General features: G+C 42.6%; 1 protein-coding gene across 1 annotated transcript; it reads right to left on the minus strand.

Moving 5' to 3' along the window:
- Positions 1 to 10,913: 10,913 nt before the first annotated feature.
- On the minus strand, positions 10,914 to 25,929 carry fgfr4 (fibroblast growth factor receptor 4). The gene is made up of 24 exons (XM_024266164.2): positions 25,147 to 25,929; positions 23,405 to 23,569; positions 21,919 to 22,097; positions 21,687 to 21,837; positions 21,575 to 21,616; positions 21,311 to 21,501; positions 21,071 to 21,218; positions 20,434 to 20,493; positions 20,080 to 20,349; positions 19,654 to 19,743; positions 19,413 to 19,579; positions 19,215 to 19,338; positions 18,446 to 18,636; positions 18,232 to 18,370; positions 17,824 to 18,017; positions 17,596 to 17,741; positions 17,230 to 17,351; positions 17,050 to 17,160; positions 16,736 to 16,926; positions 15,863 to 15,985; positions 15,445 to 15,515; positions 14,570 to 14,707; positions 12,367 to 12,472; positions 10,914 to 12,038 (listed from the first exon to the last, which is right to left on the minus strand). The coding sequence occupies exons 2-24, from the start codon at positions 23,490 to 23,492 to the stop codon at positions 11,862 to 11,864; spliced, it is 3,219 nt and encodes a 1,072-aa protein (XP_024121932.1). The 5' UTR covers positions 23,493 to 23,569; positions 25,147 to 25,929; the 3' UTR covers positions 10,914 to 11,861.
- Positions 25,930 to 26,394: the final 465 nt, after the last annotated feature.

Consider the following 26,394-nt stretch of genomic DNA (forward strand, 5'->3'; position numbering starts at 1 on the left):
GAAACCCAACTTTTTCTTAGTCTGAGCCAATGTCATTTCTTCCAACCACAAGATTTTTGACAGCTTTCTCTTTATTTGTTTGTTTTCCCTAAAAGGGGGGTTGGAACTAAACCAGACATGTTGCTTAAATGTGTAAAAATGTTTCACCAAATCGCTTTAATTGTCATTTTTCTCCCTTGTACCTGAAATGTAAAATATTAAAATGAAACTTTGATGGATTGTTTATGGTCAAGTTTGAAGTTGCAGAAGTATTGCTCTGATATTCTTGGTGAAATGCAGAAGAAAGTGGGACTAAATCTGGATGTGGATCCACTGTCTCTTGTTTTAGGACTCCATTAAACATGTTATATCTGAGGGGGGAGAAAAAAATAATTCTGTGTGCTAACTTTTGCAGCAAAATGGACACTTCTGCAGTGGATCTGTGAGAAAGGGGCTGATAATTTAAGGTTTTGATGGACTTTGTTTCACTGGGATATTTAGCATGTTTAATACATTCAAAGACTGGAATTAGTCTTTCTATGGGAGCATTATTTGGCATGTGTAGGAGCTGAAATATTCTGTTGATTGTGTTTTGTTTTTACTTTGTTGTATTATCTGCAGAGTCTGAGCCAGTATGTTTTTGGTTGGTGTTGTAAGTTAAAAAATATATATATATTAAAAAGAGCAGGGTCATAAGGGAAGAAGCAGATGGTTACTGCTGGTACTGTGTGTCCAGCTTGTTAAAATTCTGTTTTTCTGAAACAAACAACTCTACTGTCAGCTTGACCTGGACACTATTTGCTTTGTTAACCAAAGTGCAGCTTTAAACTTTTCAAATAAAATTCAATTTTTTGGATCACGTACACCTGTGTTTTTTTTTTAAATCATTCTTCTGTTATATTAATAGATGAACATTTTGCAGACTTTCAAAATAAAATACCTTGTATAGTTTCTTATAAAAAAGACATGGGATTTTACCGTTACATATTTTTGCTTGAAAAATTAATGCAACAGAACATGAAAATACGGAGCCCCTAGAACCCCTGAGGAAGATCAGCTCTTCGGCCCGAAGAAATGAGGCATAAGTGGTGCGCACGAGATAGTAAGTGGTGCGAACGAGATAGTAATTGGCACGCACGAGATAGTAATTGGTGCGAACGAGATAGTAATTGGTGCGCACGAGATAGTAATTTGTGCACACAAGATAGTAAGTGGTGCGCACAAGATAGTAATTGGTGCGCACGAGATAGTAAGTGGTGCGCACGAGATAGTAAGTGGTGCGCACGAGATAGTAAATGGTGCGCACGAGATAGTAAGTGGTGCCCACGAGATAGTAAGTGGTGCGCACGAGATAGTAAGTGGTGCGCACGAGATAGTAAGTGGTGCGCACGAGATAGTAATTGGTGCGCACAAGATAGTAAGTGGTGCTCACGAGATAGTAAGTGGTGCGCACAAGATAGTAATTGGTGCGAACGAGATAGTAATTGGCGTGCACAAGATAGTAAGTGGTGCGACGAGATAGTAATTGGTGCGAATGAGATAGTAATTGGTGCGCACAAGATAGTAATTGGTGTGCACAAGATAAGTGGTGCGACGAGATAGTTATTGGTGCGCATGAGATAGTAAGTGGTGCGCACGAGATAGTAAGTGGTGCCCACGAGATAGTAATTGGTGCGCATGAGATAGTAAGTGGTGCGAACGAGATAGTTATTGGTGCGAACGAGATAGTAATTGGTGCGCACAAGATAGTAATTGGTGCGCACGAGATAGTAATTGGTGCACACGAGATAGTAAGTGGTGCGCACGAGATAGCAATTGGTGCACACGAGATAGTAAGTGGTGCGCACGAGATAGCAATTGGTGCGCACGAGATAGTAAGTGGTGCGAACGAGATAGTAAGTGGTGCGCACGAGATAGTAAGTGGTCCGCACGAGATAGTAAGTGGTGCCCACGAGATAGTAAGTGGTGCCCACGAGATAGTAAGTGGTGCGCATGAGATAGTAAGTGGTGCCCATGAGATAGTAAGTGGTGCCCACGAGATAGTAATTGGTGCGCACAAGATAGTGACTGATTTTTTTTTTTACTTACATTTTTTTTCCTATGTCCCTTTAGAGGCTCCGTAAAATCAAAGAAAATTTTTATCTGAAAATAGCTTTTGTTCAAAGAAGTTGATCAACATCCAAAGCTAAATTCACACCGGTTGCAGCCACGCACGTTCAAGATTCTATGTGAATGCTTATTTTGGGCTTCCATGTTCAAAACTTTTTAATTTTTAAGTCTGTTTTGGGGATTAACGTTCAAAATGCGCAGCCATTGAAGTTTAAATCAAAACTTTGTCCAATCAGAGACTCTGATTTGGTAATGACAAATGGATGGCGTTCTTTATAGTTCACAGAAGTCGGAACCGTTTGAAAATTGATTATAAGTGAACTACTAACAGTAGTTGTGCCTGACTGGAATTATGTCACTAAGGCTGAATCCGAATTCTTTCCCTACCCCTACGCCTTCTCACTACCCCTACATTTAGCCTTCCAAACAGTATTATGAGAAAATTTTGTCTCAAAATCCGGATGTCACTCTAGTCGATGACATCATCAATAGTTGTCAATCAGAAATTCCCCTACAATAAGAGAGGAATTCAGCCTAAGTCTTTCATGTATTGGAATGAAGCTGTCAAAGAAAAAAACAGGAGCAAGATTTGTGAGATTTGCACCGCTTCAACATTTTGCAACAAGCCTCCTCAAACTGTAGGTACATGCACTATCCGGTAGTGACAGTCCAGTGTGAACACCAAATCCTAAAACACGTTCATGAACCTGCATTCAGGGTGTTCTTGAACCTACGTCAAATGTCTGGTGACTTCATAGCTTGAGTGTAAATTTGCTCTCAAAACTTTCTGAAAAAACGGCCCCTCGTCAAGTCTAAAGTTGTTGTTTACTGTGTTTACTGGCAGGAAAAGAACATAATTCCATAACTTTGGGGGGGGGGGGTGTAAAAGGGTTATGACAGTAAGGAAGGCTTGACTGGACCCGTGTGCTCCCCCCTGCAGGCTGTGTCAGCACCGACCCACGTGGCTGCTTGTTGTGTTACGGCCGTCTCTCTGCGTGATAAGCCGCTTTCATGTTGTCCCAGTGTTAACTCAACATCCTGCACATACCCTCTTCCTGGCCTTATCACTCACTTTGTGTGCAGACAGAATCACAAATACTTCCGGAGGTCAGTAGATAAAGCAGAGCGGCAAATATTGCACACACACAGACACACACACAGCTTGACTCGGTTGTGCGCGGCGTGTTTGGATAGTCCAGGGTCCACGGTGCTGCAGCAGTTAAAGTTTAAACTCTGATAAACTGAGAGTGCTCCGTGCCGACAGTCAGCCTCCCGAAAACCTGCCGTTTGACCAGATTGTCTTGCAAAACATCCCATAATCAGGCAAGTTTATTGGACAAAGTGTATTCCACATGAAGAGGAGGATTCTGGGTATTGTGCAGACTATCCAAACAATCTGTGATTAAGTGTAACTGTAGCTTGAGTTTAATCATACTGTTACACATCTGCTTTTCAAATTTTCAGTCCATTTGTTTAAATAAGTGCAGTAATTCCCACCCTTCAGATTAATGTGTGGCAGCAGAATTCTAACCTGTGGGGTGACGGGTGTGTCTGCAGGCTGTTGCTCACCCCTGCTGTGATTGGACAGGAGGCTGGGTGCATTCTCCACGGGTCAGGAGTCCATCAAAAACATAAAAAAACGACCAAACTGCTCCCATCGCCCAAGAATAATCATTCATCCAAACATTTGTGGAACCGACTCACTCAAATTTGACCAAATTCATTTGCATTGAGGTTTTAGTTTCATTCTCTTTTTCCAAGTTTCATTTTTTAATGATGGGAAAACAGAAGCAACAATTTATAATTTCATCCAGACAACTGGGTTATTTCTGATGATATTGTGAGTTAAAGCTGGCCATAATGGAAGCATTAACTTGAAACAAACATTTATTTACAAATTTAATTTAAAACTTCTAAGAGCTATAGATCTAAAACATAAAAAAGGATTTAGCTTTGTACCAGATTCAATTCAATTGTATTCATGTAGCCAATATCAAAAGACAGTTCTCCTAATAGGCTTCAAACTGGTATTGTCCATTTCTTGATTCTTCAGATTACTTTTTACATTATTGTTTTAAAGTTTCCATATTTAGTTAAATTAAGGTTCAAAATTGCTGTTGTTCAAAAGCCTATATAACTTCAGGGCCACAAGTTTCCTTCTCCGCTCCATTCTGATCCATTAACGTCTTTGTTTTCCTCGTCAGAGTCACCATCTGACTAAAAACTGTTCTTCTGGATATCTCCAACATTGATTGCCATTTCTGTTGTACCACTGACAATACCTTGGAGTTGTGAGGGGCTGTAAGCTTGGGGGAAAGAGTGTAAACAAAGGGATCATGGGAAATGAGGCCAGGCGTACTCCCTGACAACAGTCCCGCCTACAAGAGGCTATTTTCTGATGATCTTCTGCTGCTCTGCAGAGAATATGCTCTAGAAAACAACACATTTTTAAAAAATCCTTCCTAAAAACACCATCATCATAATTAAAAGACCACTGGGAACACTTTAAAAATAGATCAATAAATGCTCGGCGTGGGTCTTTAAACTAAAAAACCTGACCGTGTTGAGGTCAAGGTTCACCGCGTCTGTTGTGAGTCAAAACACGATCCATTCCTGAGCTTCACACAGATGAAGTTTCAGTGAAGTCATGCCTGCATTTGTTGAACAAACAGCAGCTATCTTCACTGGGAAAATTCCAATAATCAAAGGATCACAGTTGTTATGAAAGGATGAAGACGAGGTGCTTTGATCCTCAAGGAAAGAAAACGTCTCCCATGGATAAAATAAACTGCTGACAGTGTCCGTCTCTTCTTTCTCAACTCATCGTCCTCACAATACCGGAGGAATTCAAACACCAGGTACATGTTAAAAATACCAAAACCACCATTTTTATTGGAGTGGGTCTGTAACTTTTTATTTTATATTTTTATTTTTCTAATTCTTCATGCTCCCAGATAACCAGCACAGAAAGAAGACCAGAGCTGCATTTAATTTGACTGAAATTGCACAAAGATTTCCCAAAATCTCTCCGTCCACAGCCGCTCCATGGCGTGAATAAGACCCCAACGTCTCCTTTGATAGATGATGATGAGCGCCATAGTGGCGTGGCAGAAATGTGAATGTATCTGCTGTAAATCAAAGTATCGTTTACATCCATCACCGTGTTTTAGAATGACTTATTGTGTGAGTTGGTTTGTAAAAAATGCTGAAATAGCTGCAAAATTAAGGATTTTTTTTTCATATTTATTATAAATAGCTTAAAAATATATTGAGTTCTACTTTTTCTCTTAAGTTAAGCAATCTTCTGTTCATGACACATAACTGTTTTGGGGTCAGAAAACGGCTCTGGCTTTAACTAAAGAGCTAAAATAACACAATAGTCTTGCACTAAGCACCTAAATACATCATGAAAGTCAGTAAAAGTGGAGCCTGGAGGTTTCCGATTAGCCGGGGCGCTGGCTCATTTCACTGAATGCGAGCTGGATTAGCTGTCAAACCCCCACAATAAAAGCTGGACCCTTGCTGACTAATCGGACAAATCAAGGAGGAAGCAAGTCAGCAGATGTGGAACCCACTGAGTCAGGTGCTGCGCTCAAATACAGCCACTCAGAAAACAAAAAGAGGGAATGATTCAAGCGGATGAGTGAACGCTTAGAGAAATAAATCAGAAGTGACTCAAGCCGTGAGGATTTTTACACGATGATGAGAGCAAAGGCAGCAATCTTCAACCGGTCTGCTGTTTTAAAACGAAGCTGTTAAAATCTTTCCTTATCTGATTGGCTGAAAGAAGATCACCTGAGTTTATGTAACCATTTGAAAATAAACTTGCTATTCGTTTTGTTTAGTCTTAGTTGGCAGGTTTAAAAAAGTCCTTCTGATTGGGCATGAGAAATTTCCAAAAATAAAAATCCACTCTAGTAAAAATTGTGTTTTTAACATGTTATTGTGACATATATATAAAAAAAAAACTATTAAAATTTAAACAGTGTTTCTGAGAAATTCTTTATTCAGATTGCTGTGAATCAGGATCAAATGTTAGGTTTATGAGGTGCTGCAGTAGAGAGTGTAAACAAAGGTATGATGGGAAGTGAAGGCAGGCTTACGCTGAGCCACAACTCAAAAATTGGATTTCTGATTAACTCCTGCTGTCCAGCAGAAATTATGTCTTACAAAACTACACCTTTTTTGGCTAAAAAATTAATGTAATTTAAGTAAAATAGATCAGAAGATGACTGGAGTCGTGTATCACTTTAAGAGCCAATTTGAGTTGATTTAAAGCTCATTTAAAAATGAATGCCAGGTGTATTATTACAATAAAAAGTCATCAGTTGTACATGTGGATGAGGATAGTCCCGTCCATTTCAATTGTGACTCATCTAAAAACAATTTTTCAGCTTTGTGGCTGTTAAAATTATGTAACTAATCTCAGAATCTGATCTATTTTTTTCTTCATTTCTAATACTGACAAGCTCCTTGTTTTTCGGGGACTGGCCCACATCATCCTACTGCCTCCACCTTGCTGCTGTCTAACTGTGCAACAATCTGAACAACATTCTCTTTCTATATTTTCTACAGTATGAATCTATCATTGGTAGATTGGTTGCTCCATATCTTTCATTTTGTGCAGAGATTTGGGGAAATGCAGAAAAAAACTATTATTGAATCCTTGGTTACATTTCAAAATAAAACCTATTAGAATAGTTAATAGAGCAGTTATCATAAACCAACAAATAATTTATTTAGTTCAACTAAAAGTTTAAAATTAAAGGATAATATTTATAGTTGGGCATTAAAAATTGTTTATAGATTTAAACATAATTTAGTTCCAAAAAACTGCTGGAGTTCCTATAATGGAAATTTGGCCATTTCTATCTTATTTTTGCAGCTCACATGATCGGCTGAGTCGATTATGCCACAAATTCGTGATCTGTACAAATGTGCATCTATTTAAACTGAAAATCTTTCAAAGAAAATTAGATTTTTTTCTGCTATAAATCTTTGGTAAAACAAAAAAAGGAACACAAATGCTGTTAGTTTTTCTTTATAAATATAGTTTCTTTTTTCATTTGACTCATGAAATGATAATTGTTTTCTGGCAATAATTTTTCAACATAAGTGCTTTCGCTTCACTCACAGATTTTTAACTTTATCAAAGCTAAGGGGAGGCAACTGTTGTAAGATTTAAGCTCCACTATCAGAGGAAAAATTCCATCACGACTGTTTACGCACAAAGAAAAGCAAAAGTCGAACAGAATTATGAGGAGAGGTGGATGAAAGACTGAGACAGCAGGGTAGAAGAATGAGGAGATGGGGTTAAAAGTCAAGAGGCGGGTGAAGGGGTCAGCAGTGATCCCATCCAGCCTCGCTCTGTCATGAGTGTGTATGTGTTTAATGCCTAGACGGTAGATGTGGTGCGTGTGTGTGTGTTTGAACATGATTGTGTGTGTTATCTCCTGTGTACACGGTGTGTGGTCTGTACATGCATGCATGCCTGTTTGTGTGTCTTATCTCCCATGAGCAATAAATCTCCAGAGTCCTGCAGCTCTCCGTGCTCCATCCTGCTTGATCAGATAAAGTCGGGGTCTGCACTCCGTCTTCATCTCTTTAAGAGATACTTGATTTTGATGTTGGTAACTGTTTAGAATTTTTTTTCCTACAAATATTTAGATATTTCAGGGCAAAAGAAATGACTATAAAAAAAAAAAACAATTAAAAAACAAAAGGAAAGGATACAAACACGGTGGTGTTAGTGTAATGATCTGGGGATTGACTTGAGCTAAAGACTCACTCAATGAAAATTGTGTTTTTATTGTGTGCGTTTTTGCCACATGTTCTTGTGGCATTTTTCTGATGATGGAATACATCAATTTAAGCACAAAAATTACAAAATTTCTTTATTCATATTGCTGTGAATTGGGAGCAGACAAAAGGCCACAAACTCTGCTCTGCTCTATTCCGATGCATCCACTTGTAGACAAATAGATCCATGTACGACTTCATTTTACTCATCTGAGCTGCAATCTGAGTCATAACTGTACGGCTGGATAGATATGATCCCTACGTAGCTATCCAGTACATAGCTACGTAGCTACGATACCTTTTTATTTGGACCAGTATTGTTGCTGTAATCTACCAGGAGAGTGCCTAAACCAGGGGTGTCAAACACACGGCTCGGGGGCCACATCTGGCCCACCAGATGATTTAATCCATCCAGAGAAAAAAAAATATAAGGATGTTGGGGGAAAAAAAAAAACAAGTTTCTAGCCCATTCCTGTGGTGAGTTATGGTTATTTACAGAAATTGATGCAAAGTGCAATTCCGCCACTAGAGGGAGCAAAGGAAAAGATGTAACACGAAATCAAGAACTTTGCAAGAGCGTAATTGTCAATAATAATAATAATAATAATAATAGCTCTAATATAATAATTTTTTTTTCAACTAAGAAAAAAACTAAAAAACAAAGCTACAGATATTTGACCAAAGGTAATTTGGTTTTTATGTTACTGGTCCGGCCCACTTGAGATCAGTGTTGAATGTGGACCCCGAACCAAAATGAGTGTGACACCCCTGGGGTAAACCGCCAGCTTTTAGCAACGCAGAGGAGAAGAAGGGGTGGGGCTTCTTTGCATCAAATATCCTGCCCACAACTTAGTGGTGAATTTCTAATGTATTACTGATGCTCTGCATCAGTTTAATGATTCCAAACTCAACAACACTTTGGGTTCTGCAGCAGCTTGAAGATCTAAACACACCCGCAGGTCCACCGCGGAAATGACTAAAATGAATGAATAAAGAAAACAAAAGTTTTTAATTGATCTAGTCAAATTCTGTGCTTTTATTTTATGGCAATGTTATCATTTATCTTCTAATTTGGCTTTGAGAGTATTTTTTTACACAGCAGTGTGCGAGGCTCACAGCCAGTTATCACAACACTTATTTACAATTGTAAACTCAGCAGGAATTTCCTTATCAAACGTTATCAAACGCGTGAGAAGTAAACTGATGTAAACCAGATTTTTGTTTTTCACCCCTTTGATTATACTGGGTTTGATTAAAACACAAAGTGATCAGCATTTTACCATCAGTAAACACAAATCTCAAAATTTTTAACACACAAAAACTTTTCAACCGTTAACATGATCAACATATTTCCAGAAGATTCTGGTCTTATTGTGTACTACTCATATGGAGGAACTGTAGTATTGTATAGTACTGTTTTCTAATGTACTCACATGATGTGAATCTCTTCAAGCAGCTGAAGAAGAAAAATAAAGTAGTTTGAACTATTGGCTGTTTGTCACTTACAAATGCTAAATTTAAATAGAGGTTACTCAGTTTGAAGCAAGAGTCTAAGAGGAAACTCTTGCTTTAGTGACAAGGCGCCGGTTTGAATCCCAGTTAAGATGGGAGGGGTCTGTGGGCACTCCAGTACAGAAACATGCTTCACAGGTTAATGGATGATTCTTAACCGTCCCCGAGGTATGACTGGGAGTGTGTGTGATTGGACTGGCGACCTGTCCACGACAGAGTCCACCTTCACTCAACAACAGCTGGTATAGGCTCCAGCAACACTGTGATCATAGAAGGGATGAAGCATATTTGGAAAATGGATGAATGGGAGAATTATCTAAATTGGAATGGATCAAAACAACTTTAGTTTGGTTAAATGTTTGTGCAGCGCCTTGAGGACATCTTAGCTGTGACTTTATAAATAACCAGAGTTAAACTGAGTTAGGTTTGTGTTAACAGCTGCTCCTTCTGAAAGTCCTGCCCTAAAAACATTTTCAAAATAGTTTACAGTAGAGCACTACTGTGCAAGATGAATGTGGTCCTGCACCGCACCGCCATGACCACATGCAACTGCCGGCAAGAACATCTGAATATAGAAAACCTAACTGTGCAGCACGGGGGGTGGGGGGTGTTATTTTTAACAGGAGACACTGAAGGGCTGGCTGTGTGCAAACTGGCTGAATGAGGGTGTAGCAGAAGCAAAGACACTCGGCTTCTTTATTTTAAATTATACTTTATTTCATATAAAAACAAAACAATAAACAAATAAATTAGATATTTCTAAAATAGCTCTCTGGAGGAAAGTTGAACAAAGTGATCATTTTGGGTTTATCTGAGTGGTGGGGGTGATAATAAAACACTTCATGGATGCAAATTTCAAAATAAAACTGAAACAACAGGATGATTAGAATACAAAAAATACTTCACTTGCATCTTTTTGAAATGAAATCCTCCCCTTTTCTCTACAGGACACAGAGGTTTGATCTCTTTGTCGGGCCTGCTCGTGTTTGCTTAGGTTCAGCTGAGACTCGGATGGCATTTCCCTCCACAGCTGGTCGTGATGGCGATGGCGGCTCAGTCAATCTGAATTAAGATTTGTCATTTAAAAAGCCGCTGGGATAAAGATTGGGATAGAAGAAGGCTTATTACCATAATAAGAGCCTCTTCATTTGCACACAAGTCCAAGCTTGCCCCCCCCAGCACTCCCTCTGGTCCACAGTCACACCCATTAAGACCGCAAAGCCCTCATTGTCCGGTTGGACCGTGGACCTGAGGACCCCTCGCCACCAGATTGAGCTGGGTGAAGGGTTACAGCCAGACAATGAGGAGGCCCTCCCCCTTCTCCTTTATTTGAAATCAATCACACAGGCTTTCACATTCACAGGACCCCCCCACCTCCCTCCCTGTCTGTTGTACTCTTGCGACAGTGGTTTGGAGTAAGATTCCTGATGTTGGATTCTACTGGATGTTTGGATGTTCACGCCTTGCTCCAAATCCCAAAACCGCTTTTTTTCCCTCCAAAAACACAATATTCATGAAAAACGACAGATGGAAGGTTTTATTCTGCTTTTTTACAACTCACAGTTATTTTAAGATTTTTTTTAAAGTTATGCAAGTATTTCCATCATCTGTTGTTGCTTTGCAAAGTCGCAGTGACTCCAAACCTGTGGCAGATCGCTAATAGATACAAGTGAGGGGTTTTGGAATGAACGTTGAACAGGAAGGCGGCCTGACCGCCGCGGCCGCCGCTGCTGGTTTGGCACTTTTTGGGATTAGATTCCTCCTCTCTTCTTGCCTCCTTCATTTTTGTGTCATTCTGAATAATTTATAACACGCAAACGCCTTCCTTTTGTTGATATGTACAAACAAATATTTTAATAATCTAATATATTCACAGGAAATCGTCAGTTCAGGCACTTTGTTGCCAACACGGCAACTTAGCATGAGAGATCCTGAGATTTTAAGACAGTTTTCTTTTTTAAATAAGCAACACAAAAGTAAAATAATCTTATATAGAGAGATTTATATTCAACAATCAGCTTCTTACCTTTTACATAGCAAAATAAATCTTTCTTTCTGTACTAAAAATGTCTTTACGACCGAGGTTTCAAACCCTGGCTTTGGGTCGTGTTTGCTGAAGGGGTGGGGGGTGTCCGTAGTCTTCCTCTGAAGAAGAGCTGGTGAGATTCAGGATTATTTTTGAGGCTGACAGTCTGTTTTAGTCCTCCTTTCTTCTGCTGGCATGTTCTTCCCCACCTCTCGAAGAAGCCTCAGTGCTCCGTGTGCATATGTGTAAGTATGAGTCCGTGTGCATAAATGCCTGCTTATATCTAAGGGCTTTAACTGGTGCCGTAAAGGAGGTCCTGTGACAAATAGAAATCTTTAACTTAAACTTTATAAACGCAGCAGCGGACCTTTAGTTTGGCGTCCAGTAGACGTGTCACTGTCCTCGAGCAGCACTGCGCCGCTCCGGGGTTGGGTTCCTATCGGAGAGCCGTCTTTGTGTCTATCCGGGAGTGCACGTCCTGGTAGCTCAGGAGGCAGGGGTCGGTGGACAAGGCATCGTGGGTAAAAACGGAGTCGTTGTCAGATGAGCAGGAGCTGGACGTGTCCTCACAGGAAGGGGAGTACTGCTCGAAGGGCGTGGACAGGTCCAAGTACTGAAAGAAATCAGAAAAAGATATTTTATGAGGAAAAACTACAATCCACATTGATGTAGAATGTGTAGAAACTACAACCACAACTGTTTTTACCGTCATGTTCACATAAACAAACATTTAACGGTCTGGTTTGATTTAAAATGAATGTATGCCGTTAAACGACACAATAACCAATCACCCAGATGAACTGCGGAGACATCTGCTGATAATTATATCGTAAATAATCTGACGCTTGGTTCTGTTTCATTGTTTGATGAGCCCGGGAACTGGCTCTGAAGTGTCAGCGTGCATCTGGACCGCAGATCGTCAGAGTGTGTGGGAGGCCCACCTCGTCAGAAATGGAGAGCAGAGCCTTGTCCAGCTCCTCCACCAGCTTCTTGAACGTCGGTCTCTGGTTAGGAATGGCGTGCCAGCACTCAGTCATCAGCATGTATCTGCATAGGAACACATGAGCACAGTAGTATGAATACTTTTTGTTCACACTTTACATTTTAGGATCATGTTCTTTACCCTGACCATGACTTAATGGCTTTTTTGTGATGAAGATGACAAAAATAATGTTAAAAATCACTGATTTAGCAGATGGAAAATCAGACTATTTGGATTTTTAAAGATTAACTTCAGTTAAAGACCCGCTCCAATGAAAATGGTGTTTTTTACAAGTTCTTGCAGCGTTTTTTGTGATGATATAAAAAAAATGAAGCTTAGAAATCGCATTTTTGAGTATATATTTGTATATCTGGCTCAGAACTGTAGCTGGATAGCCTCAATATATTTGTTGCACTGGTAAAGTTAGGTTAGGAGCGTGAGGGGCTGTAAGCTAGTGGGAGAGCGAAAACGGAGCTCTCAGCAACAGGGAGGGGACGGGGCGGAGCCGCTCCACGACAACTGTCCCGCTCACAACTCAGAGGTGAATTCCTAATGAACTTCTGCCGCTCTGCAAAAACTATAAAACAACATTTAAAAAAAAAAAATTGACTAAAACAACATAATCTAACTAATAACCTAATTTGAAGAACACTGGGAAAACTTTTCCAACATGTAAAAAAATGATCGGAGTGCTACTTTATGTGTTTGGTCAATTTATCACTAAATTGAAACTTTTAGAGTAAACATATTTGTACAGAGTTTTGTGAAAAGCCAATCTAGTGTTATTCAAATGAAAATTTTCCTAATTTTATCTTATTTTTACCACTGGTACAGCCCTGAAGCACAGCCCTCTTTTATCCCTGGCTATGTTGGAATTCCCACCCTAGTGCAGGACTGTCTAGTGCTCTAGTCAAAATCCTAATCAATTTGAGCATTTTATGTGTATTTATGAATCAACTGTGATAAAAATGTTGATGTTTTTTTTTCTTATGGATTATATTTAAATAATTTTTCTTCTGGAAAATTTCCAGGGCATTCCATTTTGGAATTGTACATTCGGACAGCACTAGAAAATGGCAAAAACGTTGGAAAGGGAAATATATAGTGAGTAGTGAAGGAATTAGGACTTATCCACTGTCTCATGAGAACAGTTTGAGACAACTTATTGAAAAAATATCTAAAAACATTTAAAGACATTATTGCATTTCACCAAACAAGACAAGGACTTTACACAGATGAGGATGTAGAATGGCACCTGTAGGTTTAAAAGAACACCTTGATTGAAACCTTCAAAATAACTCAGCTGCTTGAAGTGATAATTCAGATAAATATTTACAAATGTTCACACCTGATGCTACCACCAAACGTTCATCTGGAGACCACCTTGAACTTGACACCAGATTGAATTTGTTTTCGTTTTGTTTGACCATTTTCTGCTCCACTAAATCTCCATTAAGAGATCATTTGTTTAGGAATCAAGATGTCATTGTTGTGTTCAGCAGCTGTTGGCTTTGGACTGTTAACTCATAAAACATGTGGCTTTTTGGCCTGCAAAACATGCCATCTGATAGAAATATAGAACAAAAACATGTACAATTAAATAAGTCAGGGTTATTTCACAATATTCAGGCCTGTAAGTAAAGCATTCTTGGCTATTAGCATGCTACATTAGCTCCAGCTACAGCAAAAGAAAAGCAGATGTCATTTAAAGATGTGCAAAATCCTGCCCTAAAAATGAACTTTTATTCTTTACATTCTGATCAGAATATATTATCCATACAGTTTCAGAAAACTGAGGGACCTGGGAAGAATATTTAGTGTTTTAAAATTTTGCAAACGTTTGGTTTAAACCTTTCAAGTGGAAAATAAAGGATCCTATGGAATGATTTATAGCATTTTACATCAGAAATAACATTTAAAAAAAAAATTGAAAGTATTTTTTAGAGTCTAACCTCATGCATCAGTTACTGAAACTCTGGTTTCTTTTTATGAACCCACAGACAAACTTCTCTTTGTCAAACTTCCACCTCAGTTTTTGCCTTAAGGGAGAAACAACCCTAGATACGTTTTGTCATGAACAGCAGCAGTTTGGATAACTGAGCTGTCTGTGTTCGTGTTTAAGGCAATTTGGTGAAACGGAGAAGAGAAAAGCTTCTACTCACAGTTCATGTGTGCAGTTGGAAGGTTTGTCCATGCGGTGTCCCTCCTTTAGCAGCTTGAAGAGCTCCTCCACGGGGATGCCGGGGTACGGCGAACCCCCCAAGGTGAAAATCTCCCACATCAGGACGCCAAACGACCACCTGACACGGGGAAAAGAAGAGGACAGATAAATGAGTGAAGTACTTCAGTGAGATGAAGGGCTGGGTATCGCCAACAATTTCCAGAATCGATTTGATTCATCAGAGCACGAATCGATTGGATTCCAATTTTCTTCTATTCCTTCAAGTCAATTCACTTTAGAGTTTACAAATTTGTTTAGAAATACTTTAATAATCGATATGTGTTTTGAAGATTTTCATATCAATCTGATACATTTCAAATACTGTAAAATGTATTCGTGAAATTATAATAAGATGGTAATATCATACAGTATTACATGGATTCTCAAAGGGAGAAACTCCAATAATTGTTCTGCCTCTCCTGGAGGGCGTTTCCGTTTGGCCACTAGGTGGCGATTACGCTATAGCATTACACCTTATTCCAGAAGAAAAAGAAAGTATGAGCAAAAACATTGTTTTAGACCACAATTAGTTACTTTGAAATATATATTTCCTTAAAAGTTTGGAAAATTAATATATATATATAGTATGTAAAGATGTTTATTTAGTCAGCAATGTATGTTTACGAGCATTAGCATTAGCATTAGCCACCCAATGGGAAACCCAATTATACATTAGCATCAAGCTAGCAAACTTTAGCATTATGCGTTCGATAAACCTCTACTTTTATGGATTATTCATCTATTAAGTTTAGATCGATTTTGTCAACCCAGTCCTAGTAAAATAGCTAAATAAATAAATAAATAAAATGAACTTACACGTCGCTTTGGTGTGTGTAGACTCTGTCGAACAAAGCTTCTGGTGCCATCCATTTCACTGGCAGACGCCCCTACAGAGACCAGGAGATGGTGAGCTTCACACAGTCTTTAACTTCACCGTAACTCTCTAAACTCTTTCATTTCTGCCTCATGATCCTCTCCTTCCCTCCTTTTCCAATTAACTTCCACTAAGCCTGCTGCCAGTTAGAGGAAAACATCAGACATCTATCATGAGATGTTTCCAAACTGAAATGTAGCTTCAGACAACTACTGTTTTCTAAAATGACTATAAAAGATCTTAAAGGACAAACCGTCCTGCTCAATGTAACGTGTTTGAGTCTGACCTTCCAGAAACCTTCAATTTTTTTACTAGAAATTCAGAATTCCTGAAAATGCGACGACACAAACTGTCTCTCACATTGGTGGTTTTCTTGTAGTAGTCTATCTGGTGGACTCCTCTGGCCAGGCCGAAGTCTGCAATCTTCATCACGTTGTCCTCCGTCACCAGAACGTTCCTGGCTGCCAGATCCCTGTGGATGCACTGCAGAAGGAGACATGAAAAACAAACATGAGCTTCAACATCAGAATTCTAAAAAAAAAACATTTTCAGAAGCCAGACAAGATTTAAAGAGAGCAAGCAGAAAAAAGAGACTCCAGAGTCTTAAATCCATATAGAAAAATCCACAAAAATATAAATGTCTTATTATAGAAATTGCAGAGTTTTAAGAACAAACAACACATTGGGAAGGGAAAAAAAGAAAGCTTGCCCACACTGAATGCATGTCATTAAGTTTATTTTGGTTTTCATTCGAAATAGATGTGGCATTTGTGGGAACGTGCAAAATGAACCATTCTTGGTTTGTGGGTCCCCCATAATGGAGGGTTACTTTCAGGCTCCGGCATTCTGAGGAGGCAGGAGAGCCAGAAACCTGATGCCAGACGATGTCTCTGCTGCCTGTTTGCTAACAGATTTATGGCGGCGCTAAAAAGGACAAAGGCCTGCGAGCGAAAGGACGGACAGATGGATGGAGAAGAGTAAACAGGATTGAAGCTGCAGCGACTCGCTGCTGTGGAATGCCGGTCTCAGACACCGGCTGGCAGACAAAGACAATTCTTTATAAGACACAGGGAGCATGCTGGGAAAATGAAAGACCTTAAACATGGAGTTGAGGGTGGAGGGGTGAGGTGCTGACTTTGACAGAGAAATCCAAAAACATTTGGGAACACAACTTCTTCTGACCCTGGAGCATCCACTTACAAAGAGATTTATAACGCTTTTAAGTCAACGCACCCTTTTTGAGGCCAGGTACTCCATCCCTCGGGCCACCTGGTAGGCACAGGACAGCAGGTCTTTGAAGGTGAGCTGCTCCTCTGGCACTTTGGTCACATCAAAGGTGTAATCCATGCCTGGAGGTCGCCTGGCCCGCAGGTACTCCCTCAAACTGCCTTTAGACGCGTACTCCACCAGCACATAAAGAGGGCCTGAGGAGGAGGGACAGCAGGATGAAGAGCGGGAGCTTCCATTGTTTTCATGACCTCAAGATATACATTTTACAAGTGACTTGAGGGCAAAAGAGACTTAATTTGTGTCAGCCAGACGCTCACCGTCCTGCGTGCAGACTCCCAGCAGATTTATGATGTTCTTGTGCTTGTCCATCACCTTCATCAGCTCCATCTCAGAGATGAGGTCAGCCAGGTCTTTGTCTGTGGCGTCATCTGCGGGAGCAGCGCTAAGATGGGTAAACGGCTCCTCCACACACTCGGGAGAAAGAGAAGCTCACCTACCTTTGAGCATTTTCACCGCCACGGTGGTGGCCTGGTCCGGGCCGTCCTTGTTGATGCCGTAGGCTTCAGCCCTAACCACCTGACCGAAGCAGCCTTCCCCCAGAGGCTTGCCCAGCGTTAAACTACAGAGTCAGAAAAAAAGAAGTACACCCACATGAAAACTGAACAAATCCATAATTTAGACTTTGGGTTTCTTGAACTATGGGGTACACAAAGTTAAAAATGGGTTGATCTATTTTAGTCGTCACAAGAGTCCAGAGCTACAACGAGTTCACAGAATTTTCTTTTCAATCAGAGATTCTCTCTCTTTAGCGACTTCAACGTAAACCCATCACCTGTAACATCAGTGGAGGTGGAAAGTCTTACTTCTCTCTGGGGAACTCCCACTCCGGATCGTAGGGAAGCTCAAACTCCATGACTCCTGCCAGCATGGGGGAGCAGCTGGACGAGAGGCGAGCCACCCTCATCAGAGAGGCGCTGGACTTCCCCGATGAGTTGGACTCCACCGAGTACTAAAAGGAAAAGATTTCCGTGAGCATGAATGGAGCTTATAGCTAAAAAAACGTTTTCTAAGACCTCCTCAAAAAGTCGCACCTGTCTGCGAAGAGGGAACTTGGAGAGCTTCTGAACTGGAAGGGCATCAAAGGGCTCTCGTCTGGGCTGGACCTGCATCCGGCACAGCACCACGATGATGACCGCCATGATTAAAGCCAGGAATCCACAGGCGTAAATGATGATGTCCGTGTATTTGGTTTCCATGGTTTCCATGGGGTCAGCTGCTTCTTCCTCTGCAAGGACAAACATGTCTCATGTAAAAAAATTGTTTTTCTGCATGAAAACAATCCAACAGAAGGATACTTCTAGGAAAATAGAATTCCTTTACAACATTTGTTCTGGCAATCCTTAATTTCTGACCAATTAATCAGCCAATTGTTGCAAAAAGAGGTACCTGGTTCTCCAGAAAAACTGAGCACTACAAATACTTTTGTTGGTTCTGGTTACCTGACAGCACAGTGAGCCAGGCGGACTGGTGGGCGTAGCCAATGGAGTTTCCAGCCAGACAGGTGTATTCCCCTGCGTCCTCCATGGTAACTTTCGACAGGTAGAGCACCTCCACGTCTGACATGTTCAGGCTGCCTGTCTGCTCAACCCAGAGAACAGGACGTCATGAACACGCTTCAATTTAAACTGTGGGTGTTGGAGCCGACTCCCTCACCTTCAGGACGTTTACGTAGGGAACCCCATCAGGGGCGTAGCGAGTGCCGTTAATTTCGATGTGCTTCAACCACTGAATGTGAGGCTGGGCGTCGCTGTAGACCTTACAGCGGAACTGAACGTCACTTCCCACCACTGCTGTGGTATTGGCTGGTAGCCCCGCCTGCAGAATGGGCCTGTGGGGGGAACGTTCTGGATCAAAACGAAAAAAAAAAGATGAGTAATTAGACTTAAGTACGTTCAAGTAAAATATAGAAATTTCAACGGAATCACTGGACAAACGAGAACAAAAACATCCCGATGTGTCAGCTTTTGCCATCTGGCAAACATGATTCATAAACACGAGTCTTAAAGTAGCCAGCAATGGCCCCAGTCTCTTTCTATGTGTTTCTGTTGTTGCAGAAGAAAGAGAAATCCCATTTTGGGACAGCAAGTGCTTCCATCAGCCAGCGCGCCTGTGTTTCTGGTCTCTTTGATCTGCGCTCACAATCCCTCTCTGATCTCGTTAGCCGTCTCGTTAGTCCTCTCCCTCCCGTCAGTGGGCACGGAAACTGACCCTTCAGTGGACAGCCAGCGAACAAATGAACAAACAAACCGCATCATTTCTCGTCACAAATCAGGTAGAAAACGGGAGTGGACGCTTGACCGTCTCAGTCCTGATTTTGAGGGCATTGTCAGACGTCCCTGTCACTTTTTGTCCCCCTTTTCCCAAAAAGTGGTCGTTTCCAACAATCACTGCCTATCAATTTATAAAACCATTTGTGTCTTACCCAGAACATCCAGAACATAGTTGTGGGAGATGGAGCCGTACTCATTTTCCACCACGCAGGTGTAATTTCCTCTGTCCGAGGGCACGACGCTCTCCATCACCAAGCTCCAGTGCTGGTGCCGCAGCTGACCGAAGAAAGATGCGACAGATAAAGCATATGAAAAGACATAACTGGACCTCTGCAGGTCAACCTCCTGACCTTGATCCCCCCGATCCGGTGCTCTCCTCTGAATTCACGCCCGTTTTTCAACCAGCGGATGGTCGGCATTGGGTTGCCAATGGCCGGGCAGCGAAAGCGGACTGTGTTGCCTGCAGGGACGGCGTACAGCTTCTTCTCCATGCGCTGGGTGTGAGTCCAGACGGGAACTGTGCAGACAAACATCAGCAATTAATGCCTTGCTCACAATGTGGAGGGGAGATGTTGGTTTGAAACTGCTAACCTCTAGAAAGGTAAACTTGGTCATTGTCACTCTCAGCAGATGAATCCCCCAATCCATTGTCCTCATCGTCGTCCCCGGACCCTAAATAGTCTGAAAAAATGAGAATCGACAAATATTAAACTTGAGACAGCTTCATTGGTTGAAATTATGCGATTTTCTGGTTAAAACTGAAATTTCACATTGTGGATGGGAAGGTATTAGAGTTGACCAAATTTTTCTTGAAATCAGCGGGATTTAAGTAAAAAATTTAGTAAATTTAACTTATTTTTGCTCACTTTTGATCCAGTGAGATACTAGCCAAAGTGCTAAACCTGGTATCTGACAAATTTACTTGAGACAATCAAACATGACGCTATTCTCCAGGATGTTCTTTTGATCTGTAACCTAAAACGATAGTCCATTTTAGGGGCAGGTTGGTGTCCTAACCTGCAACAGTGATGGTGAAGTTCCTCACGGGGTGTTTGGTTCCTCTGAGCGTGCAGACGTAAACTCCTGAGTCCTCGTAGGTCACATCAGTGATCTCCGCCATGGCGCCTCGCATCTTGATGCGTGTGGTGGCCAGGAGCCGGACGCCCTCCTTGTACCAGGTCACCGCCGCACTGCGGCGCGTGTTCACATCGCAGCGCAGCTTCAGAACGTCCCCCGGCTCCAACACCAGATGCTCTGTGGTGTCCTCCCTGAGGTCCTCGAGAACATCTGGAGGATCCAGACGAGTGTTTTTCAGACACTCTCTTCCCTCGTGGGTTATTCGTATTCTATAAACTCAAACATGCCGCTCACCTAAATCAGTCTCTCTTTCAACTTCGACCTCCTGAACCCATGTGCGTCTCGTCTCAGGATCTATGGATACGAGAACAATGAAATCACCATGGAGACCAAAGATCCCGATGACCTGACCCCTGGCGCCTCTTTTTTCTTTTTTTATTTGGTTCCTCTGTGGATTACTGACAGAGCTAACACTACAAAGTCCCTCCCCTCCCCAGTCGCTCCAGAAAAAGAGGAGGAGAAAAGAAACACAGAAGAAGAGAGGCTGGAGCTAATGAACATGTTGCAGTGTGACAGTGGAAGCAGAGGAAACCCAAGAGGCGGTGAAGGTTCACTGGACATGTAAGTGAGCGAAGAGAACAGAGGAGGGTTTTTTCAGCCCACACAGCAGCAGACATCCCAGAGGATGTCTCAAAAAGTCAAAAGTCCCTGTTTGTTGATGAGGACACACTTTCAAAAACTCATTTTTGGATGTAGAATAGGAATGGGCATTTCTCAAAATCACGCTTTGTCTTGATTTACGATTTAATTAAATGTTGATTAATTCTATGTAAAATTAGTGATTTAAACTGAAAAAAGGTGAAAACTATTTTATGAATTTGTGTAGTAAAAACCAACAGGCTAAAGGAAATGCCAGTGAAGGTGGTGTTACCTGGAATGACCGAGAGCCAGGCGGTTTGGAGAGCGACGCCGGCTGAGTTTTCAGCCCGGCAGCTGTACGCTCCTGCATCCTCCAGGTTGACGTTTGACAAGTACAGCACCTCCATTTCCACCCGGTGATTAGAGTCGGACCCGCTTGTCTGCGTAACACAAAGCAGAAGAAGAAACCCTCAGTTCAATCAACGTCTGGAAGAGATCTTCTAAGATCATTTCTGGCGCTTCAGGTACTGACTTTGAGGACCTTGATGTGGGGACGCCCCTCGGAGGAGAAGCGACTACCGTTTATTTCCACGTGTTTCAGCCACTGCGTCTTAGTGCCGGCGTCACCGTGGACCTTACACCGAAACTGGACGTCACTCCCCACCACTGCTGTGGTGTTTTCAGGAAGACCGGCCAGCAGGGAGGGTCTTTTGGGGGGAAGTTCTGCTTGCAGAAGAAGAGAGAAATGAAGCAATTGTGCTTCCATCTGAGGACATTTACAGAGATTTGAAGTTACCTGAAATGATTTCTGCTGAATTTAAGTCTTTGGAAGTGCTTCCTGTGGATGGAAAAATAAGTTTAGATTTAGGGGAGAAAAGTAATATGTTAAGCAAACTAAACTGACTCACCAGGCAGGACCTGCAGCCACGCTGTCTGCATGGCCTGAAGCGTCTCCCCGGCGTGGCTGCTCTCAGCTACACAGATGTACTCGCCTGCATCTTCCAACGTAACGTTGGACAGGTGAAGAGTTTTTGTTTTGGAGGAGCTGCTCTGCAGGGGCTGCATGAGGAAAACAGCAAGTCAGCAACAGAAAACTCGTGAGTCTGAGGGTTTTTTTGGAGTCTGAAGACCCGATCTCACCGTCAGAGCTCTGATCTGAGGCTGGCTCGCTCCAGTGCTGCTGGAGTCAGACTTCAGCCACTGCACTTTGGTGAACGCCGGCTTGTGGATTTTGCACAACAGTTTCGCCTGACCACCCAACTCCACTGTGGTGTTCTTGGGGTAACCTGGCACAATCAGTGGCCTGGACTCCTGAAAATCTACAAAAAAGGAAGACTCGTTGTTGAGGGTATCACTCCGGCACCTAGATTTGACCTGAAATTGGCTCCTTTAACCATTAAAACGAGTGAGTCCAGAATCACCCAACAGAACAAGACAAAAGCTGCTCAGACACATCGTGGGGGTTTCAGTTTACCCCTGAAAGGTCCGGCAACAGAAGCTCCATGTTCCTAAACGCTCACTGACATTTAATGCCACCAGGATCTGGTGATAGAGTGCCCTGATAACCCAGCTGTTCTGTGGTGTCACCGGGGCCGCTCATTCCCTGGGTCACTTTCTGCGGCCGCCCTGCTGGGGTGCTCTCCGGCTCTCCGGCCGCTGCTCAATCACTCAGAAACGAGCAATTTTCCGGGGCAATTTTCTGTCTGATTGCTTCCTGCGAGCTCTGAGTGAAAAGGCAATCTGTTCCTGCGTGGCGGTGAAGTGCTGCCTTCTTCTCTAATCACCCAGAGTGCATGCAGGTAATGCTTTCAGGAACAAATACACTTTTGCAAACCGTCTAAGTGGAAAAATCAGGCATGGTTCCTGCTCACAGCGAGGAAAACAAACTGAAAGACACAGGCTGCTTTGAATCAAATCCTGACCAAAAATATGGAGCCGCTCCTCTTGATAAACTCTCCGAAACGCTGCCCTGCAGTTGAACTTGCCACAGAGTGTGAATTGTCACCTAGAGGCGAGGGGGCAAACACGACACAAAACACAACACAAACAAACAGCTCAGCTGCTGAAACCCGACCGGTCAGACAGCCGACCCGTTTGCTGGCAGCGGAGCCCCGAGCCGGGACAAAGATGTTCTTCATGTCCCCGACAGCGACACAGACAACAAATATGTCCGCTCTATCAGATCAGTTGTTCTGCCAGGAAGCTACACAATCCTTCAGAAGCGGCCTGACCTGTTCCAGAGCGACTCTTCAGAGGAGAAAATGAAGCTTATCGGTGAGGAGGAGGTCAGCCTGCAGCTGTGCCTCATCACAGGGGTTTGCAGGTGCGTTCCACAGGAAGGGGATGGTGGGACTGGTTTCCAGCTTGAGTGGCTGCTGGTAGAACACCAGTGGAAGGGCCCTGCCACCCCCTCTTTGTCCCACAGCTGGCATCCAGCCAGCCAGATTTACATTTCTGAGCCGCAGGATCCGGTGGCCCGAAAACATGGTTTCTGATTTCATTGTCTTGACCACTGCTTCAAACTGTGTCTTCTCACCTGGACTTCTTTTTGCTGACCACAAATGTGCCCAAAACAATCACAGTCTCACAAACCCAAAAAGCCCACCTGTAAACGGATAAAACGTACCTTTATTTCTCGTTTCTGCAACCGTTCGGACTGCAACTCCGTCCACCAAACAGATCAGCAGCACCCAGAACGAGCAGACCCTCTCCATCTTCAGGAACCAACGTAGCAGTGATTAAAAAGGCAGAGCTGGAGCGGGCCTCACACACCTCATCAGCAACCTGGATCCTGCAAAAGGAGGCGGAGGGTTTATCTGCTGATCGGAAACTCTTTTGCTCACTTTTTTCAGCAGATGGCAAAAACACAAACAAATCGCCGCAGACAGAGCCGCCTTTGACTGTGTGCAGCTGTATCCTCAACCAGATGTCCCGCTTACTGTCCCGCTCCTCTGCCTTACATTGTCCAGGCTCTCCTGTTGTTAATGGGAGGGAGAGGAGGGGCTGTTGCTGCCTGTTGTCAATGGATGGAGCTCGCTCTGTCCTGGGATAATGGGCCCTTACTAGGAAAACACTTGAAACGTGCCAGGAAGCTGCAGAATCCAGAAGAGCGGTTAGCTTTGAGGAGCAGACACTCATCTGTCTGCTTGTTTTTTCAGCATAAAGTTACAAAAATCCAAACCGTGGACTCCAATTTACTATTTTTCGCCTCAATTGGTACTTGTATTATTTAATAATGTTGAAAACTATATTAAAATGAGTTTTGTAACAAATTTGAGTCATGTAAAAGAATAAACTTCATTTTTAAATGCTCTAGCAGTGCAATATTTCCTAAATTTCTGCACATTTTAGTTGGTTTTGCAGGAGAAGTGACTCCATTCTTTTCCATTTGAGTGGAGCAGTCTGTGTGGATGAAAAGTCACCTTCAAGGTGAAGCTGCTGCTGCAGACTGTAAACCCTGACAGGCCGTTAGAGAGCTGAGAGGACGTGACAGTGATTTTTCTGTTCCACGCTGCGCCAACAGAACACAGGCGCCAGACGCTGGTGCGCGCTCCAGGCACCCAGGCGGCGCACACACCTCCAGCACGCGCACTCACGCACGCAGCCTGCTCGTTTAAAGAATAGAGTTGCTGAATGAAACGTATTCTTTCTCAATTAAGGACAGGAAAACATTTTCCTCCTTGTGTCCTCCTGTGATGTTGATTACGCTGCGCTTTCAGCTTCGCAGCCAGATAATGTAAATCAGGTTTTTTTCCCAGTTTTAAACCCAAATAAAAAGTTTTATCTCCTAACAAAACACAGTAAACTTGAAAGCTGTCAGGAGTGACTCAACTCAGTTTCTGCTCATGTATTTATGTCTTTCTGCGCGTGCGCGCTGCTTTCAGGCACCAATAAATCCGATAACTTTGATTTTTAAGACAGATTGGAGGTCAAATTTAGACAACGTTTTTAAAAATAAGGCAAACTTTGAGTGTTTCTTAAGCCAAACTGGCCACACGGACTTCTCACATCTAAGAAATCAGAGAAAATCCGAATGGATTTCTGGTTTTTACGCGGAGCCAAAGTTCAAACTCCGCTGTTCGTGACACTGCCTGTTTTTCCCTGACAAATGCCTCCACCGGAGCTTCACTGTTGCCCCTTTTTGTCTCTGTGAATCGCAAAACACACATTTATCTGTAAAGCTCCTGTTTTGAGAGGTGATTTCGTTGCGTAAACAGATAATCAAAAAGTCCGCAAACAACAAAAAGTTAATGCTTTAACTGAAAAATGAAGATAAATCTGCAGTTTGCTGGGAGCTGATTAACTTTTTTTGTAATAAACCGCTTGAAACTAATGAATGAAAGAGCTGCTTCCTCTGTTCTCACCCACCTTTTCCTCCCGGTCTGTCCTCCTGAGGATGACTGGCACCGCGGGAGAAAATCACTCCTCTTCCCGGTCGAAGCGAGGGAATATTGGAATCCTCATTTTGAAACTTAAATGTCCTTCTCTTTATCCAAAAAAGTAGGATTTGGTTTATATCCGGTGGAAGTTAAAAGTCAGTGTTATAAATCCATACGAAGCAGCTCCAACGACGTGATCGGCGGCTGGAGAATATAGACTTGCTGGAGGAGATGTGATCCTCAGGGCAAAGTCCGTGGTCTACACCGCTAATTCCACAGATTACAATAGCCAACTGAACATAGAAGATGACAGAAATCAGCGTCTCAAGTTAAAAAAGATCCAGTGAGTCCACACAGAGCGCCGTTCTTGGATGCGTCTTTTCGTGCGTCTTTACGCAGAGACTTTACAGCCTCTCACTGCAGAGAAGTTATTTTTATTGTACTTCTTTCTACTGGATTCTGTGGAGAGAAGCTCGACCTCCTCAGTCCGTTTCTCTTTAGCTGCGCTGAGAGGAGCGAACCGTCCTCCGCGCACCAGACCCGACACAGGCGCTCTGCTGCTCCCCGGATGGCAGTCACAACAACAATGGTCTGAGAGCGGCTGAGAGGGGGGGAGCAGCAGAGGGAGGAGAGAAGGAGGGGAGGGCTACACCCCCGTCACCCCCCACACACAAAACACCCCCTTCCCTCCGCAGAGCTGGCACACAGGAACCCCGGGCTCTCCCTCCTCTCCACGAGCGCGCAGAGAGATCAGCAGCTGCCTCCCCAAAAAACATTTTCTATTCAGGAAAAACGTTCACCAAAACCTCCTAGAACCTCATTGTCGTTTAACTTCTCGTTCAGAGTCGCCCTGTAATAACACAAACAGCACTTCATAATGAAGTCACGTATTTTATTGCGCGTTAATTGCTCAGAGGACGCATTCAATTAAGCCGCTTTTGTGAGCCCGCGTGCGGAATCGCCTCCATGTTTTAATTGCATCAATGAAAGAACAAGATTGAGTAATCCCATTAGCTGCAGAACGGAATCAAGATAAATCCTGTATTTTATCAGCTTAACGCGCTGAGCCCTTTTGTCCTCATTCATATGGAAGCTTTGTTTTCCTCGGATATTAAACTTTACATTTAAGAAGGGAAAAAATGAATCCACGCTGCTCCAACATGTGGACTCTTGGAGCAATAATGTGTTAAAAGTGTTCAGACTTGCTCCTCTAACTGTCCACTCTTCCTCCATTTGA

Source organism: Oryzias melastigma, linkage group LG14 (genome assembly GCF_002922805.2).
Source record: "Oryzias melastigma strain HK-1 linkage group LG14, ASM292280v2, whole genome shotgun sequence".
NCBI lineage: Eukaryota > Metazoa > Chordata > Actinopteri > Beloniformes > Adrianichthyidae > Oryzias > Oryzias melastigma.

Excerpts from the sequence above, each read along its gene's own strand:
- fgfr4 (XM_024266164.2), bottom strand. The coding sequence starts at position 23,492 with ATGGAGAGGGTCTGCTCGTTCTGGGTGCTGCTGATCTGTTTGGTGGAC. Across the intron at positions 17,742-17,823 it reads AGTTCCCTCTTCGCAGACAG|TACTCGGTGGAGTCCAACTC; the intron begins GTGCGACTTTTT and ends TTTTCCTTTTAG. Across the intron at positions 17,161-17,229 it reads GGCGGTGAAAATGCTCAAAG|ATGACGCCACAGACAAAGAC; the intron begins GTAGGTGAGCTT and ends CTGCTCCCGCAG.